This window comes from Dermacentor variabilis, chromosome 3 (genome assembly GCF_050947875.1).
Source record: "Dermacentor variabilis isolate Ectoservices chromosome 3, ASM5094787v1, whole genome shotgun sequence".
Lineage (NCBI taxonomy): Eukaryota > Metazoa > Arthropoda > Arachnida > Ixodida > Ixodidae > Dermacentor > Dermacentor variabilis.
In genome coordinates this window covers 58,005,546-58,024,169 of record NC_134570.1, presented here as the reverse complement: position 1 = coordinate 58,024,169, position 18,624 = coordinate 58,005,546, and the positions used below count along the sequence as shown (strand labels likewise).

At 48.2% G+C, this 18,624-nt stretch overlaps 1 protein-coding gene across 1 annotated transcript; it reads left to right on the top strand.

Moving 5' to 3' along the window:
* The first annotated feature begins 12,185 nt into the window (after positions 1-12,185).
* Positions 12,186-14,503, top strand: LOC142573968 (uncharacterized). Its single transcript, XM_075683167.1, has 3 exons — positions 12,186-12,230; positions 13,912-14,063; positions 14,146-14,503. Exons 1-3 carry the CDS (start codon positions 12,187-12,189, stop codon positions 14,277-14,279), a joined length of 330 nt encoding a protein of 109 aa, XP_075539282.1. The 5' UTR covers position 12,186; the 3' UTR covers positions 14,280-14,503.
* Positions 14,504-18,624: the final 4,121 nt, after the last annotated feature.

The window sequence follows — 18,624 nt, the reverse complement described above, 5'->3', positions numbered from 1 at the left end:
TGCCCCGAGCTTGGCAGCACAGCAGCGGTGGTGAGAGCCGGGACGACACCCGGCTCAGCAGGAGCCGCGACGATCGTCGCAGCGGGGGCGAGGCCCGGTTCTATGTACAAGACCGGGACGTTGGGACGTTGGATCCGCTCAAGTCTGAAGCTCGCCGTGCTGCGTCGTTCTGTCAGCTGGTTCACCCCGTCGCTGCAGCTGCTGTCTCCCGGCACGCGCATCAACCACGCGCACTCCCGCGCTCTTTGGCCCCGCACGCCGAACACAAGCACCAAAAAAAAAAAAAAAACCCGCGCTGTGGACGGCGCGGGCGGCCGTGCGCCCCCGGGCTGCTGTAACTCGAAGGCCATCCGCGACGGGGACAAAGTCTGCCACGTGCTTTTTCGCGGCTTAGTTCGCGTTGGGGGTGCGAGATGCAGAACAAAGGTCAGTTCGCTCGCTGCTGCTGCCGCGCTTCCTCACTCCAGCGTTTTGACAACGAGTTTCCGCGGTGATCGAGTGAGATCTGTCCATATTTGATTGTGCGCGCGTGACCGCACGCTTGATAATTTAGTTGGTATGCCTGTGTTTACAAGTCTCTACCGGAGATAAAACTGCTATCCTTAGCTCGAATAGCTGTTTACTAATTTGCTATCCCAATCGATTCGTCGCATTTCAGGGGAAACTGCGCATTTATTTACAGCAGCCTCGTTTTAAAGCGTGAACAAAATATGGGCGTGAATGATGGCCGAGGAGAGGCATCAATGCACGAATTTATGTCAGAAAGTTCGACATTGTGGAGCAGAGGGCTTGAAATCATAATTCTAGTTTACCGAAATTGCCTTTATGTCGCAATCATGGTCGAGTTCAGGAAAGTCCGCGGCATGTGCACGTTCTTTTTACCGCGATGACCCCTTTTCTTAGTATCTTGCTGCGTCCTTGCGAAGCTCTCATTTCTACAGCTATATTTTTATTACAAACAAAATAATGCAACGTGTTTTTTAAAATATTCTTTTTACAGTTTCTGTGAAGAGCTGTTTTACGAGATCTTGAGAAAAATTAACGATGGGTTTTTTATTTTCTCTTTTAAAGAGTGCTTACGTTGTTCAAAGCTTCATATGTGAGGAAAATAGTAAAAACGGGAATTTGTGATACAGCAACAATTTTCAACAGTAGAGAGAGAGGAAAGGCAGGGAGGTTCCCCAGAGATGACTTTCTGGTTTGTTATCATGCAATGGGCCGTGGGATATAGGGGTTGTAAAGACGTCCCCCCAAAGCGCGAAAGGAGAAATAAAATAAATTGACCGACGATTACGCTTCTTGGTAATGCGACCTTTGAGCGCAGCGGCTGCCTTACTTAAACAACAGGCAACCGTATACAGAACGCGCAGTGCTGAACGGAGGTGGTTCTGCGTTTCGGATTGGGCGGCACACAGCGCTATCCGCCGCTATCGAGCCGGCGCTCCGGCGACGCGCCACTGTCACCGCAGCGGAGAGGGGGGGGGGGAGGCGGGAGATTAGCAATTATTATTTAATGTATCTTCTGAAGTGGCATAAGGAAACGGGTGGAGAACAGGGGTATTGAGTAGTGGTCACACACTCATTCACTCACAGACAGGCCTCAATGTGGCCGCACAAGGTTCGGGTGGGAAGTAGAAGAAAGGGGACGAAGCACTATAACTGTCTTTCGAGTCACCGAAACGGCACTGCTCCAGGTAAAGACACGCATAGGGCAAGCGTGGAGGCGGGAGAAGGACAGCCAGGCGCAAGCACTGCCAGAGGGGACAAATGCCACTGGGGAACGCGACCTGCAAACGGGGAAGCGAGAGACACGGTTGACAGCCGTACAGCCACGCGACGCGGAGACGGAGGAGCGGAGAGCCGTGCATCACGCCCGAGGTAGGGCGAGGAGGCACAGAGCGGCCGCTGCCGGCACCGCGGCAGTGCCGCGATAGCGGGAGAGGGACGGCGAGGGCGGAGTGAACGGTAGCAGCGGGAGGCACCGCAACGGCGCTGCGCCGAGGAAGGGGGCGAGAGGATAGGCGAGGACACGTGATCCGGCTTTGGGGGACAAGGGGCTACAAGGGACTTTACTACAATATACTAGAGGGAACTCTGGCGCTGCAGTCGTTGTCCTACCATGCGAATGATGGGAATGATTGTACACGGATTTGTCTGATCTTCGTGCTTGTGGATTCAAAAGTTCTTGTGGCTTTGTATGTTACACTGCATAAATCTTATTGTCGTAAATTTCAAAGCAATCTATACTCTTTTCGAAGTGCAGAAGACGCCGCGAACACGCACAATCGTTACTAATTGCAACGATTTAGCTTGTCGAGGTGGCCAAATCAAAACGCGCCAAGCTTCTCAAGGCCTGTCCTGCCCGCGATAAATCCATAAGGGCGTCTCACATCGCTTTTCGGTACGTGCGTCCGTGGCTTAAAATAAATAAAGAATAAAGCGTCCGTGGCGTAATGGTTTCAATGTCCGGCTTCTGTGCTAGAGGTCCTGTGCTCAACTCATGCGGTCGGACAATTTTAACAACATTTATTTAATTACTTATTACACAGTACACTGTTGAAACTGACGAGCTTACAAAGTCACAAATCCGCTTGAAGTCAGAAGGACGAAATTTGGGCAAATTCATGTACTACCCATAATTCCCATGCTGGCATAACCGCTTCCATTGAAGTTCCCGTAGACACTAGCGCCAGAGTCCCTTCCAGTAATTAGTGTATGAAAGTTTATGTCAAGGAGAGAGCAAGACTCGCGCCGCGCGCGAGAGATGGCAGCAGGAGCGCGCCCAGCTAGAACATCACGCGGATGATGACCTTGGTTACCACGAGGCACGACGACGAGGCCGACGGCGAGGCGGAACGCGGGAACGGGCGCCAAAGAGCTGCGCTGCAAAAGAACTCACCGACAACTACGATACTCCTTAATGCGCAATTTGAGGGCAGCTCCATACTCGTTTTCATTTCGCGATACATTTAGGCAACGAAGTTGAGAGAAACATGTAGCAGTGTTGACAATCGTCGAAAATCTGATCTAAGGATCAAGCGCGTCGGCCTTTATACATGACGTGTCCAAGGCTCCAATGTAATTGCTGGTGCCGCTTGACTTCCAGAAAGCATTACACAATTAGCGTCGCGCATGCAATCAGAGTATAAAACAATCGCAAACCATGACAATCGAAACAAGCGCAAACGAGACCACAACAAGCAAACCAAACAAACGCGAGCAAGAGGTGACGCGAGCAGACGATAGTACGAAATGAGCGGTCCGGCTGAGCCCAGATACGAGTACGTATCGAGTGGTTGGGCGGGTCCGCATGAAAACCAGTTTCCCGTGCGCACGCCACTGAAGGGGCCGCTCTCGTCTTTCATTTGCCGCTCCGCGTTCGCACTTTCACATTTAGCTGCTGTCCTCCTTCTTTCGGTTACGCCACCGCGGCAGGAATAGGTCATGAAGAGCTGCGCCCTAACAAAATAAAAAAAAAAAAGAACCGGTGAGAATAGTTGAAATTCGCCATTATCGTCACACCTGGCGAACTCATGATTACGGCGATGGATGTCCTGTTGGAGCCAAAGTTATAACGCCAATGCCACATTTCTGCTATCCCACGGAACCTTCAAAGTATCTTTGGTCAATTATGAGGTTTTTGGCAGCACAGTACTCGTGGGAACCCGTGAAAACTTATAAAATGAAAGCACTTAATCGAATTTTGTGTATTGCATAGTGCTTTTAACTAAATCTATCCACACAATCTGGAAAACATTCAGAATTCGTAATTTTTTGGATATTGTCGTCGGTTTAACGACATAAGATGAACAGGGGTTGGCACACACGAGTGACTTCTTGTCAATGGGCGTTCTACACTACTGCCTCTCAACCATTCCATGGTGGCGATAAAACCTCACAGGAATGTGCAACGCGAATGTTTAACCGTTAACATTAAGGCCGGCTAGGCATTCTCGCTTCTAATGTCGAGCTCGTCGAATCGCTTGGGGCTCTTAAGGTCCTGATTCTTCCGTGACATCTCAGCGTAAAGGCTGCGAGGCTAAAAAAAATGCAGGAAGATCCCATGCCTTGTGGGAATCGATGTTATGAGGAGGAGGGGGAATAAACATTTTATTTAAATAGCCGACTGAGGTTTTTGCGGGTGAAGCACCTATTCCAGGGCCCCACTGGCTCTAGCGGCTCGTTCGGCCTTGTCCGAGGTTGCCTGCTGGCTTCCCAGATCCTGCCAGGCCCGAGTCGCGCTTCCCACGACCTTTCAAATTCGTTGTGTGTGACGAGGGGTGAGTTACCCTCTGCTGGTCTTTTTTTGCAATGCCAAGTGATGTGTTTGAGGGTTGGTGTGTCGACGCCCCAAGGACAGCAGTCGTCGTATTGGGACGGGTGTATTTTGCTCAGTGTGTGTATATTGGTATATTGGGATATGTGTTTGTAGCCGTCTTCAGTTCCTGGATTGCCAGCCTGTGAGTTTAGGGTGGGGCAGCGTGTCTGTCTGGCGCGTCTTTGGCTTTCGAGGATATCTCGCGGTAGCGTAGGTCCTTTACGGGACGCTGTGTCCGCGGCTCGGAAAATTAGTCCTCTGGCCATGCGCTCCGCCCGTTCGTTTCCCTGTGCACCCTCGTGAGCGGGACACCATGAGATGACGTGGTCTTCTCGAAGGTTGGTTCCTCGTATGCCTACGACGCTCCGAGTGAGGACGCCCCTGAGAAACAGTCGGCGAGCTTCTTGCGAATCCCTGAGAGCATGTGCAGCTTGCCTCTTGCCCTATGCCCCTGGTATGGCTAGTGCTATGGCTACCGTTTCTGCCACGGCCGTGCTCTTGGCGTGGATCGTTGTCGACGTGATCGCTTGGTCCCTTCTAGTGACGACCGCAGCAAAAGCTCTCTGCCTCGAGGGGTAGGGACTTGCGTCTGAGTAGTACATGTTTGGGTCGCTGCGTAACCGTTCGAGTGCCGCCGCTCTCGCTCGTCTGTGGCAGGAGTTAAGAATTGGGTGCATGTTCCTAGGCATTGGGTCCACGTGCATGCGTTCCCTGCCTTTTCTGGGCATTTAGTGCGTTTCCACCCCGCAGGATCGGGGTGCCAAGGGGTAGTGAAGCCTTTGTAGTAAATGTATACCTTGGGTTATCCAGTTGAGTCTCTCTCTCTGTGCGATCAAGACTGTCTGCAACTGCTTCTTCAACGTATGTGTTGTAAATACCCAGTCTCTCCAGGCACTCTGTGCCAGTTCCGTCTGGGAGGTCCAATGCAGCTTCGTAGGCCGTGCGTATGAGTACGTTGGCCTGCTCTACTTTACATCTGCGTGAAAGCTGGTATGGCAGAGCGTACGTAATGCGGCTGATGATGAAGGCTTGTACCAGTTTACTGGCGTCGTCCTCCGTCATGCCGTCCTTACTGAGGGCAATTCTCCTTATGAGTCTCGCTACGCTCCTGGTCGTGTGTTTGAGTCTGACTAGCGTTGACGATACGACACCCGTATCCTGAATTAGCATGCTTAGCACCTTAAGCTCCTGCACTTGTTTGACCTGGCTTCCGCTGATCTCCAAATTGAGGATGGGGGAGCGTGTCTGACGGTTGTTTTAAGGTCTGATTTGCATAAATTGTGATTTTTCCGGTTGATATCTCCTGGCTGCCCTCCTCAGGTGTTCGTCAAATGTGTTGATCGCTGTTCATAGAATGTCTTATCTCTGCCCGTAGAACCCTTTGGTCGCCCAAAGGGTGGCGTCGTCCGCATGGATGGCCACTCCATGTCCCGGGTCTTCCTCCAACGCTAGAGCCAATTTCATCATGCCTATGTTGAAAAGTAGGGGGAAGAGTATAGAAATCTGTGGAATTCCCTTGTTGGCCATGTGAGTCTCGTCCGATCTTAGGTGGCTCAGCCCTATGGACGCCGTTCTGTCTTTGAGAAAACTCGGCACGTAACTGTAGATCCTCTCCGCACAGCCTACCTCTCGTAGGCCGGTGAGTACCGCGTCATAGAATATGTTGTCAAAGACCTTCTGCAGGTCCAAGGCAAGCAGGATTCTATTCATGCTTCTGGGTGGTGGGTTGCGAATCACGCCCCGAAGGAGGAGGAAGACATCGTGCGTGTAAATCCCATGTGGGAAACCCTACATCGAATTTGGTAGGAGTCTGTTGTCCTCTACGTATCTCCCAAGCCGTGCTTGGATGACTTTTTCGAAAAGTTTTGCATGGCAGTAAGTTAACGATATTGGTCGGAGGTTCTGGAGTGATTTTGGTTTCCCCGGCTTAGGTATTAGAATGACCTCAGCTTCCTTCCAATATGATGGTATTTACCCTCCTATTCCAAACCGTATCGTTGAAGAGCTGCGTTAGCTTCTCTAAAGCTTCGGTGCTCAGGTTCGTGATCATGGCGTTTGTGATACGATCCAGTTCGGGCGCCGTGTTCCTCTTGAAAGCCTGTGCTGCTGCTCATACTTCTGCAAGCGATATCAGTTCGTCAAGGGCGGGGTTGGCCGGTTCCGTGTAACTTGGTGAGGTGGTTCGGGTCATCCTTTCCCCTGTGCACGTGCTTTGGAGCTCGTGCAGTAGCTTCGCGTCTGAGCCTGCGTATTTGTTAGCTATGCGCCTCAGGGCAAGCGTCGTTTCTCTCCGTGTGGTTGCAGGGGCGAGCATACTGCGAAGGATTGCCCACGTTTTCTTTGTGCTTAGAGTACCGCGGGGAGAGTCGCAGAAATTGCTCCAGTTCGTAGTGCACAGCTCTTGCGAGTACGCATAGGCTGCCTCCGTGAGCTGTGTTATGCGCTCTCTGAGGTTTCGGTTGTGCCGTTGTTTCTTCCATCTTTTGGTAAGGCTTCTTCTTGCTTCCCAAAGGTGGCTCAGACGGTCGCCGACCACTGGGTTTTCCTGTGTAGTTTGAAATTGTCTGGTGACTTGTTCAGCCGTGTCCCTTAGATACCCTGTCAAGTCTCGTGCCGTGCTGAGGTTCGGGGCTTCAGTTTGGCATTCCTTAAGTTTCTTCCAGCCTGTCAGACGTGCCATGCTGATGGGATATCTTATTTTTGCCGTTTTAATGGAGACACTGAGAATGTAATGGTTGCTCCCCAGTGTCTCATCTAGGTTAGTCCAAGTGACTCCTAGTTCATCGCTTACGAAGGTAAGGTCAGTGGCCGTGTCTCTTGCCACGCTATTTCCCAGTCTGGTGGGTGAGTCAGGCTGCATGACGAGGATCAGATCCTGAGCTTGAGTTGCCTTCAATAGGCTGGCGCCTTTGGTCGTGTCCCTTCTGTAACCCCGCTCAGTTTGTTTGGAGTTGAATTCCCCTAGCAATACTATTCTGTTTCCTGGTTTCGTGGAGCTCATGACGTGTTAGATAATAGGTATGAAGTCCGCCTTGTATCCTCGTAGCGAGCTGTACACATTTGCTACGATGTTCTTCGGGCAACCTCGCTTTAACGGCCATACGTGACGATTTGATGTGGTATTTCAATCCCCGGTATAGTTTGAATGGCCAATGTCCTCCCTAGCCAATATTGCCGTTCCCGTGTTATTACCGTTTATGTGGAGTGTGTATCCTCTTGCTGCGCATTTTGGTTTGCCTGCTTCTTGCAAGCATATGAGGTCTGGTGCGATTGCCACTGCTTCCACGAATTGTGCCAGTGCAGTTTCTTGGTTGTGAAGGGAATGGCAGCTCCACTGCCACAACTCGAGATTCTGTTGACTGTTGTATAACACTGTTGTTTGTGGCTCGAGGTCTGGACCTTGATCTCGATCTCCGTCGAGGTGGAGGTGGTGTCTTGGAGCCTGCTCGGGCTCTTCTTCGATCGTTGGGTGACGGAGTCCTGTGTCGGCTTGGCGATCGCGGCTTCGCTGTGCCGCGAAGCTCCAATGCCTCGTCCTCGCATGCAAACCAGCGGATCGCCCCAAGCTTTGGGCTGGGCTTCGTGAGTCGCTGTGTACAGCTGCGGTCGCCTTTTAGGGTGTGTTGGCAGGCGGATGAGACTGCCGCAGTCATCTCTGGCATGCTGATTGTTCGCAGTGGTAGGCTCTGGTGGGGTCGAGTCACTATCTTGAAGTCGCCTTTCGGAAACGGCGGGTACTTGATCCCGTTCCTTTTTCTTCGGCTTCGCAGTGGGTTTTCCTCTGGTTTTCGTCCTTCGGGTTTTCTTACTCCCTGTTTGTGTGTCTCAGCCTCTTCTTCGTCCTCGTCTTGTGCGAAAACAACTGCATTCGTGTCCTACCAACATGCCCAAACAGTCACCTTAGTGAGCTTCTCTCTCGCTTCTGGTTTTATTTTCCACAAAGTGAGGACGGTGTGCCAGCCGTCCTCGGTGGTCGTCCTTTCTGTAGTTTCAGAGTGAGTTGCTCTTGGCCTGATACTGTGTGTTTTGCTCGTCGAAGGTCCGGTAAGGTCCATGTCCTCTTCCGTGGTGGTAAAGGAAGGCACGTCGGCGTTTCTTGCGTCGAGTGCAGATGCCTGGGCCGCTATCTGCGTTTGCGTTGCCCGCATTACCGGCGCAGCTGCCAGCGTCTCCTATACCTATCGGTAGGCTTGGCACGGCTGCCACGTAGTTGAGGGCTTCTGACGTGGCGGCGAAAGTAACGGGTCCCGGGCCACAAAAGTTGTGCCCACGGATTCCGGGTCACTTCACGAATCAGGTGGAGTCCGGGTGACTTCACGAGTCAGGTGGAGTCGAACTTTTCTGGATGTTTAGAACGCAGAACACCAATAAACATGTAACTGCGAAGTGTGATGCGAGTGCTTCCGCACTCCTCGACGCCTTTGGCGTCTCTCATGTTATGCGAAGGAGTATGCGGGCAGCCTAGCAAGTTAGCGAAACGACCATGAGAGGACCAAGACGAAGGTGGCTGTTTTATGACCTACATGACACACATGTGATATTCATGTCAAGACTGATCATTTCGTAATACACTCTTGTCATACTATGCCATTTGTGGTGCATACCAGGTTAACGAAACGACCATGAGGGCACTAAGACCTAGGCGTCTGTTTCATGAACTACATGATACACATGTCATGATTGATAGTCATGTCATGACAGATCGTTTACGTTCGTAATACACTCTAGTCATACTATGCCAATTTCGGTAGGTATCGAAACGTAGGCGGCTGTTTCATGACCTGAATGACATGGATATCATGATATTCATATCCTGACCTGTCATTTATGTTCGTCATACACTCTTGTCATACTATGCAAATTTTCGTGCGTATCAAAGTAAAGAAACAGCCATGAGAGCACCAAGACGTAGGCGGCTACATAGATACTGTCAAAGTGGCAAAAGTTCGCCAAGGAATTCTTTCTCATTTAACACTTCTACGATTCTGCGGGCGCAACATGTTTGTTGCACCACGAGGAGATTTGGCGTAGCATTGATGGTGCGTCCATTTCCGTTAGTCGTTCGTTAGTCGTTTTTGAAAGCAAACACACTCCGTGTCTCTCGAAAAAAATTTAAATCTACGCTCCCGTGACGCGCATACGCCGTCGGTAGGACCACAGCTTCTGCGATACTGATGCTGCAGTGGTGGTGTTCCGGCATCCGTAATACTTAAGGCTCCTCTCTGCCGTGGCACTTACGTGATCGAGACACCCTATATTGGTGCGAAAGCACCTCAATGAGGTGCTTCGTAGCGCCATCTCTACCACCCTCCCCCGCTCCATGCTCCTTTTTCACTTTCCAGTGCCCACGCCTCGACAATGACGGGACAAACACTGTTACAAGAGCGGAACGTGATAGCATTCAAAGATCCATTGACTGCTTCTCACGCGTCACGGCAACTGCAGCTTATGTAACCCTATTGCATACCGAGATACGCTGGAGGCTAACGCTATGCACGAAGGCGAGCTTTTTGGTAGAAACGCGGCCTCTTGCGTGGGCCGATCCCCGAGGTTGTGAACAGCCGTGCCAAGAAAATGACATTATCTTGAGGTTCCTGGTGCTGTTTCGCACTTTTGATATTTAAGTCTGAGAAGATTTAAGATAAAGGACATACGCTGTCGGTGTTTTGTTTCATGACATTTTCATTCAAAGTTTCATTCTCAAAATTCCGAGGAATAACGATGTCAAGAATGCAAAACAAGATTTGAGCAACTTTAGTGATCGAATGGTGCCGCAATATAACTCGCATATACCGCACATCACATAGCAAGCCATGGCATACGCGGTAATTTTCGCTCATGGAGAACTCCGCCGACGCCTACATGGACACCGGATTTTCTGCGACAGGGGACGTTTAACGCTACCGCATTTACGTAGCATAAGATCCCAGATATTTTAACGCGATAGCGTTAAGGAGCTCGTGTCGCAGAAAAGCCGGTGTCGTCGGCGTCCGCGGCGTTGGCCGTGAGCGATAAATCACGGCAGGCACTTCATAAATAAAAAGCAACTTCCAAGATGGGCTGGGTGGGAATCGAACCAGGGCCTCCGGAGTGTGAGACGGAGACGTTACCACTGAGCCACGAGTTTTTTTTTTCTTTATTCACTGAGCCACGAGTTGGATGCGTCAAATCGGTACAAAAGCGCCTCTAGTGAACGCGGTGTTGCCTTAGAAACAAGCTGTTTCTAAGGCTCAGGCGTGCGTCGCTTGCTCAGGCGCACATTTCGTTGTCGCGCCGAACGCTGCGTTGCTCGAAGCTCACCGCGTCCGATGCGGGGCGCGTAGTCGCTGCGCCGTAGCCCAATACCCCTTGGCGGGTCGACGGGAACGCTGTCGCGTTCCACTCTTGAAGGCGAAGCTTAAGCGTCCTCCAATTTTTTACGCTAGTGGGGTATTTTACACAAGTATTACGAACCTCCCAGGTATTTATATGCAAACACATTACTGCAGTTTCGCAAGCTCTAGAAGAGTTTCGGAAGTACCGCACTGGAGTTATTTGACGCCAATTTCTTTCGTTTTTTCTCTGAGAAATAGAGGTAATCGTTATACCTTGTGCTGCGGCAGTTGACACCGCGCTAGCATGCCATCTTGACTTTGGCGCAGTCCCGCGGCGTCTCTTAGCGGTTGCATCAGGGGAGGCTGAGTCGGGCTCAGCGAAGTGAGGACTGGATTCTGAGTATGTAGGAAAAAACTTAGTAGCACTCTGCGCTGCTGTAAAGGAGCTTCATTACAGTCAACGTATAAACTCTGGACAGGCGATGTTCTGTAAGCACCACTTGCCTGTCGTAGTCCAAGGTTATGAACTGGATCAAGTCGTCGGATGTAACACTGTTTGGCTGAAACATATATTGTGCTGCCATAGTCTAATATGCTACGTACTAAAGTGCGATAGATGTGTAGCAAGCATTTATGGTCAGAGCCCCAGCGTTTTCGGGACAGGGCTTTGAGGATGTTAGGGTCATTGTTGGCTTTAATTTCAATATTATTTATGTGCGCGAGGAAGTTCAACTTTTTATCAAAGAGAACACCCAAAAACTTGTGTCCTTGTTTACCGGTAGTGTGGCTTCCTGCAGCTTGAGGATGGGATCTGGTTGTAGGCTTCTTTTTTTTTTATGAAGAGACAACACTAATAGTTTTTTCAGTTGAGAAGCGAAAACCGTTTTCAGTTGCTCACTGCTTGAGTTTGTTTAACGTAATTTGAATTTGTCGTTCGCAGGTTTCCAAGTTCGATGCACGACATACAATTTGTAGATCATCCACATATAATGAGTGCATTACAGATGATGGAATTATATTACTGAGTGCATTTTCACCACAAACAGTGTTGTGCTTAATACGCATCCCTGTGGCACACCATTTCCCTGAACGAATACACGTGACAGCATCGTTCCTAAATGCGCTTGGAATGTTCAGCCGGACATGAAATCGGCTAGACACTTGAGCATTCTACAGCGGATTCCTAAATCCGCTAAGTTCCTTAAAATACCAAACATCCATGTTGCGTCGTACGCCTTTTCTAGATCGAAGAAAATTGTGCGACAGTATTGCTTGTGTAGAGCGACCGCACGTATCTCATGTTCTAGCCGGACTAGATGATTAGTTGTAGAGCAACCTTTCTTGTATACCCACACTGATGGTTATTCAGCAGATTCTGTTTCAAGGACGCATGTCAGTCGTATGTTTATAATGGCTTCATAAGACTTTGCAAGACAACTTGTGAGTGCAATGGGTCTGTAGCCGGTTGCTGATATGGGAGGTTTTCCAGCTTTCAAGAAAGGGATTATAATGGTTTTCTTCCATTCATTTGGCATTTTTCCCGTTTTTCAGATTATGTTGAAGACACGAAGCAAGGTCTCAACTGCTCTAGAGGATAGGTGAGCTAGCACTGTGTAGTGTACTCTGTCCAGACGGGGTGCTGTTTATTTTGCCATTAGTGAGTACTCTACGTATTTCCGGGAGTGTTAAGGGGGCATTATACGATCTCTCTGAACTTCGTGAGGTGGGCAGCTTTAGTTTTTGTGCTGATTACTTATATTTTAGGAATGTAACAGAATAGTTTACTGAGCTTGATTTGTTAAGGAAATGCTGCCCTAATATGTCTTTTTGTTCTTTTAAGTTCGTTTGTGTACCTGGGGGCGAGAGTATGGGGATGGTGTAAGGAGCGTCGTCGCCTCTAAATTTCCGAAGCTGATTCCACACTCTTTTGGATGTTATCGAGCTGTTTATAGATGATAGACAATTTTTCCAGACTGTCTTTCGGCTTGCCTGCGTGTGTACCTGGCATTCGCTTTTGCTTTTTTGAAAGAGACGAGGTGATGTTGTGTTGGGGGGGGGGGGGTACATACCCCACGCTTTGTTTTGTAGTTTTTTAGTTTCTGTACATTCATTCGTCCACCAGGGTTTTAATATTTTTCCGTAGGAAGCCAGAGGATTGGGGGATTTTCTGTTCTGCTGCAGCAAGTATACAGGCGGTAATCTTATAATTCATTTTGTCTATTGTTAACTCATCTGATATGTTTTCAGAGTAGCCTTTTTAGTGAAGAGAGGCCAGTCTGCTAGATGGAGTTTCCAATGAGGTGATTTTAATTGTATTGTAAGAAAATGAGATGTTTTTTTAAAAATCATAGCAGGCTTATGGTCACTACCATAGGAATTGGTCAATAACGCTCGATTGAAAATCGCGATAGAGAGATGGAGAGCACAGTCTCAAATCTAGGCAACTCATGCTCCTCTGCTTGGGGAGCAGTAGGTTGCCGCACCAGTGTTTAAAAGGCATATGTAGTTTGTTAGGATAAAATGTTCAAGTGTTTGACCGCTGGTGTCGGTTGTTTCACTAACCCATAACGTATTATGTGCGGTAAGATCACCCGCTATTAAACAAGGTTCAGGTAGTTGGTTTAAAATTAACTCTAGATATCTTACAGTAAAATGCGAATGCGGCGCAATGTATATTGAACAGATGGTGATGGTTTTGTGTGCTAAAACGGTGACAGCAACGCCTTCTATGTGACTAATAATGGCAACTTCTCTAGCTGCAATACCGCCTTGTAGAACAATGACTACACCACCCGAAAGCCGGTTCGCCTGATTACGGTCGCGCAGTACAAGAGTGGTGCCTTTTAAATTGTTTTTGTGCTTTTCGCCTAGGTTTGTTTCCTGTAAGCACGAGGCCACACGGGAGAAGTTACTTAACATGTCTTTGATGTAACCTAAGTTGCATAACAGCCCTCTACAATTCCAATGTATAATGAAAGCCATTTTGAAATTGAAAGGTAAAAAATGGCATTACGAAAGAACAATAGATAAGATGTTAGGTGACAGAGTTAAAGAATATTAATAAAAAGGAGCGATAACCTTTAGGTTATCGCTTTCTTACTTAACCTGCTTATTTGGACTTTGTCCCTCTTTCCACGCTCGACGTCGACGACACTGGGGACGACGCACCTCCATCGCTCTCTCTGAGGCGCTGGAGGACCGCGAATCGAGCGTCGAGGCACGTGTTTCGGGCCTTGGAGTCCGGTTGATTTTGGAGCCTTGTGGAAACGGTGTCTGCAGGCCCTTCGAAGAGGATGGAGCAGCACTGGCTGCTTCCACCACGGGGGCGGGAGGGTCACTGCGGGACCACTGTGCGTGGGCTCGGAGGATGACGCTGCCCCCACCCCTCCCTCCCCGCCCCTCTGCATCACATTGGCATAACTTCGTGAAAGGTACGATATTCACTTTCTGGCTTCAAAGAACGAGATTTTTTCTTTCACATTTAGTGCAATTACTTCCTTTTCCTTTTTCCAGCAAGGGCAAGACCGCAAGTAAGCTGGATGGTTTCCTTTGCAGTTAATGCGACGTGGGGAAGAAGTGCAGTTGTCAGATTGATGATGATTGTAGCTGCATTTAGCAGAGGTTGTGTGGCCTCGGCATGCATGTGAAGCATGTTCAAAGCTTTGGAATGTGAAACTCCGTCTAGGGTTAGGGATATATGGTCAGGCGTTTACTTTTACGTACCCTGCATCTAGCGAAGTAGGCATTACACTTGTTCCAAAGGCAAATATGACATGTTTTGTCGAGATTTCTTGGTCATTTCTGCGGATGACTATTCTCTGTACTTTGGTAACGTTTTGTTCCTGGAAACTCTCAAGCAGTTCCTCATCGCTCAGGCCAATAAAGTCTTTCTGTGATATCACACCCTGCTTGTATTTAGTGTCCTGTGTGGTGAAATTGTCCCTGTCGCGTCGCCAACACTGGTATGTTCCGAGAGCTTTAGAGCTTGATCTTTGTCATTTATTTCGAGGGCGAGGTCCCTGCTAGACATTTTTGAGGCGTTGTATGTCGGCCCGACTTTCTCGTTCAGACATTTGGCTACCAGGAATGGAGAGAGCTTTGTTTACAGTGTGGACTATATAGTACTTGGGAAATCATGGAGTGTTGCGCCGAAAGGAGATCTGGAATGGTGTTTCGGTGCGGCATCTTTTCAGACGCCGATCATAGACAACAGCGTTTTGCGCTGCCATAAGAAAAATGTGTATCTTCGGCAACAGCGCCGACGGCCCACCACGGAGCCCAACGATGGGACGCGGCAGAGCTTGCGTACAAGTGTTCACGACACCAGTCGTACGCCGTCCCTATAACCAAATATCGTTTACCCAAGGTAGAATAACGACACAATGTTAACCCTTGCCGCAAAGCAGAAAGGAAGTAAATGGAAGAGAAAAGAAGACAGGAAAGGCCAAAAAGTGTGTGTGTGAGAGAGAGAGAGAGAGAGACGAAGATTTGAGGAGAGAGAGAGACAGGAAAAGGCGACTGCCGTTTTCTTCCAGGTGGGTCAGTCTGGAGGAGCCGTCTATGTAAAGCAGAGGCCAAAGAGCCAAAGAGGCCGGTGGGCCTTAAAGGTTCGAACAACCGGCATCGGCTCAACGCCCAGGATTCCCCTTTCCCCAGGCACGGCTAAGCCGCGCACGGCTTTACGAGGGAGGGTCCAGTCCTCATGTGCTCGGGTACGTGGTGTCGCAACACACCAAACGCCTGCTGACGCAGACGCCCCTGCGGGGGTGATTTAGATTGGTCTAGATTGGTCTAGTGACCACGGATCCGGATCATGAGACTGAAATAACCAGAAGAATAAGAATGGGCTGGGGTGCGTTTGGCAGGCATTCTCAAATCATGAACAGCAGGTTGCCACTATCCCTCAAAAGGAAAGTGTATAACAGCTGTGTGTTACCAGTACTCACATATGGGGCAGAAACCTGGAGGCTTACGAAAAGGGTTCTGCTGAAATTGAGGACGACGCAACGAGCTATGGAAAGAAGAATGATGGGTGTAACGTTAAGGGATAAGAAAAGAGCAGATTGGGTGAGGCAACAAACGCGGGTAAACGACATCTTAGTTGAAATCAAGAAAACGAAATGGGCATGGGCAGGACATGTAATGAGGAGGGAAGATAACCGATGGTCATTAAGGGTTACGGACTGGATTCCAAGGGAAGGAAAGCGTAGCAGGGGGCGGCAGAAAGTTAGGTGGGCGGATGAAATTAAGATGTTTGCAGGGACAACATGGCCACAATTAGTACATGACCGGGGTAGTTGGAGAAGTATGGGAGAGGCCTTTGCCCTGCAGTGGGCGTAACTAGGCTGATGATGATGATGATGAATTAAAAAAATGTGTTGCCACAGCTAGAAAGTAGGAACCCCGCATACGAGACAGAAGAATGCCAGAAATGGACTATCATTTAACAAAACTACGTACGAGGTAGCAGCAATCCAAAATCAGGCGAAATATATTAGCGGGTGCACGTTTGCCGCACTCGTCAGTTGACAAAAGGAGCTTTCAGGATTTGTAGATTCATTAAGAGATTTGTGCAGGTGCGAAATTGTGAGAACTGAAAAGAGTAGTGGCTTCTGTAACAGAACTATTTACTTCTAATGGTAATTCATCAAATAGTGCCTATTGTTATAACTTGTTCTCGTGAGACGAAGTTTCTAATGCTGTTTATTACGATGAGTTTTAGTGTGAATTTTATAGAAACACAGAAGCCTACCACAAAATGGTTTTTAAACGCTTCTTTCTCACCATTTTGGCAATATCTTTGTATCCCAGACGTGTATAAATCGAACAAGCATCAATAACGACATGTTCGGCAAACACGCATTATTTTGCCATGCTCTTAACCTCTCGCCCCGTCTTCGCTGGTGCCTATCTTGATTTTGAAACTCTTTCCTGCAAGATACGCTGTATTTTTCACTTTGAAACAAATAAAACGATTCTTGATCCTTGTTCTTCCTGCGTAGGTGACCATGCACTGTCGGTAGGGGCTCTTAAGTCAAAAGACAAGGACGATTCGATCGATAAGTACTGAACTTTATGCGAATTGTGTAAGCAAATGGTGGGAACACGCGGGAAAATGCCCGCTTATAGCAACCGTGAACACGGCCTCAACAGTAAACGCTGGCAGGACTCTCTCCCATAGCTCCGTTATTGTGCCATTTTATTGCGAACATGTTGGCGCCCTGTTCTGCCCACCTGTAGCCCCCTTCGGGTGAGGTTCTTTATAGACAGTGTCAAATTCAGAGGCACTACTCTAGAGTCCCGGTGTCCACCATCGTGTACATAAACATTTCATCATCATCATCAACCCATCTTTACGTCCAATGCAGAACGAAGGCCTTTCCGAGCCATCTCCAATTACTCCCGTCTTGCACTAGCTCATTCGAGTTTGCCCCTGCAAATATCCTAATTTCGTCAGTCCACGTAATTTTCTGCCCTCCTCGACTGCGCTTCCCTTCCCTTGGCACCCTTTCTGTAACTTAGGTCCTACGCATGCCCTATAAGCATTACATGGCCTGCCCAGCTCCGTTCATTTTTTTTCTCTTAGTGTCAACTAGAAGATCAGCTACCCCAGTTTGATCTCTGATCCACACCGCTCTCTTCCAGTCTCTTAACGCTACGCCCAACAATGTTCATTCCATCGCTATTTGGGCGGCGCTTGACTTGTTCTCGAGCTTCTTCGTTAAGATTATAACATGTATTTACATAGGAGCACCCGAGCTAAAGCTTATAATTGTAAGCTTTAGCTCGGGTGCTCCTATCTAAATACATGTAAAACGAGAACTCGTTTTTATCGGCAACCACTGTACCAAACTTGGCGAGGTTTGCTGCACTTAAACGGAAAACTTGAAATCTAGTGACTGTTGGGTGTCGAATTAATGATTTACGTTGTCAATTTCCTATTAAAAATGGACAAAAATAGAACATCTTCAGAAAACGAAACTATCACCGTTTACAACTCTGTTACTCCGCAATGAAAGATGATATCACAATTTTGTGAATTGCATCTTATAGTAATATTAAGGTGGAAAAAATTGATATGTTACCCATGACTCTCAAATAGTTAGTAATATGAAAATACAGCTTTTGCAGAATCCTTGTACAGAACGTAGCAAATTCACGTAAGATGTAAAATAACATATCGAACTTGTACGCTTTCAATGATCTAATGTGTGCCGTTTACAGAACCATGATATCTGTTCTTAATGCAGAGTTATTATTATATAAACGTAGTGCTTCTATTTTTTTCAAACTTTCGAATGTTTGAAAATCTTTTTTATGGAATTCAGGCCCTAAATCAAGATTACGCTTCCAACAGTCACTAGAATCGCAACAAATTTCATTAAAATCCGTCCAGGGTTTATCCCACAAAATGTTTTTGCGTTTTACATGTATTTCAATGGGCCGCGTCGGAGTTAGGCCCGAGCTAAAGCTTCGTCTTAACCTCTAACTTCGTGCCCTATATGATGGCACCGGAAGAATGCAATGATTGCACAATTTTCGTTTCAACAACAGCGGTAAGCTCCCAGTCAGGATTTCGTAATGCCGTATGAACTCCAACCCACTTTTATTCTTCTGTAAACTTCCTTCTCATGATCAGGATCACTGGTGAGTAAATGACGAAGGTAAACAGACTCCTGCACATACTCCAGAGGGTGAGTGGTGATTTTGCATTATTCTACCCTTTAAAGTCTACTGAACATTGCTTTGGTAGTAAACAACACTTACTTAGTAGCAAAAAAATACACAGTAGCGCCATCTACGAAACAAACTTTTAGCGTTTGTCTCAGTTCCTTCAAAAGCATACTGCGATGTGCTTAGTTCATCTTAAACTCGTGTGAAGACTGTTATGCAGATAGTGCCGCGGGCGCCTGCCGTAAAACGTAGTCACGCTCCAAGCCGCCATTTCGCAGGGATGTCAGGTCGCTCAGGTGCGTAATATTAGGTTCAAAC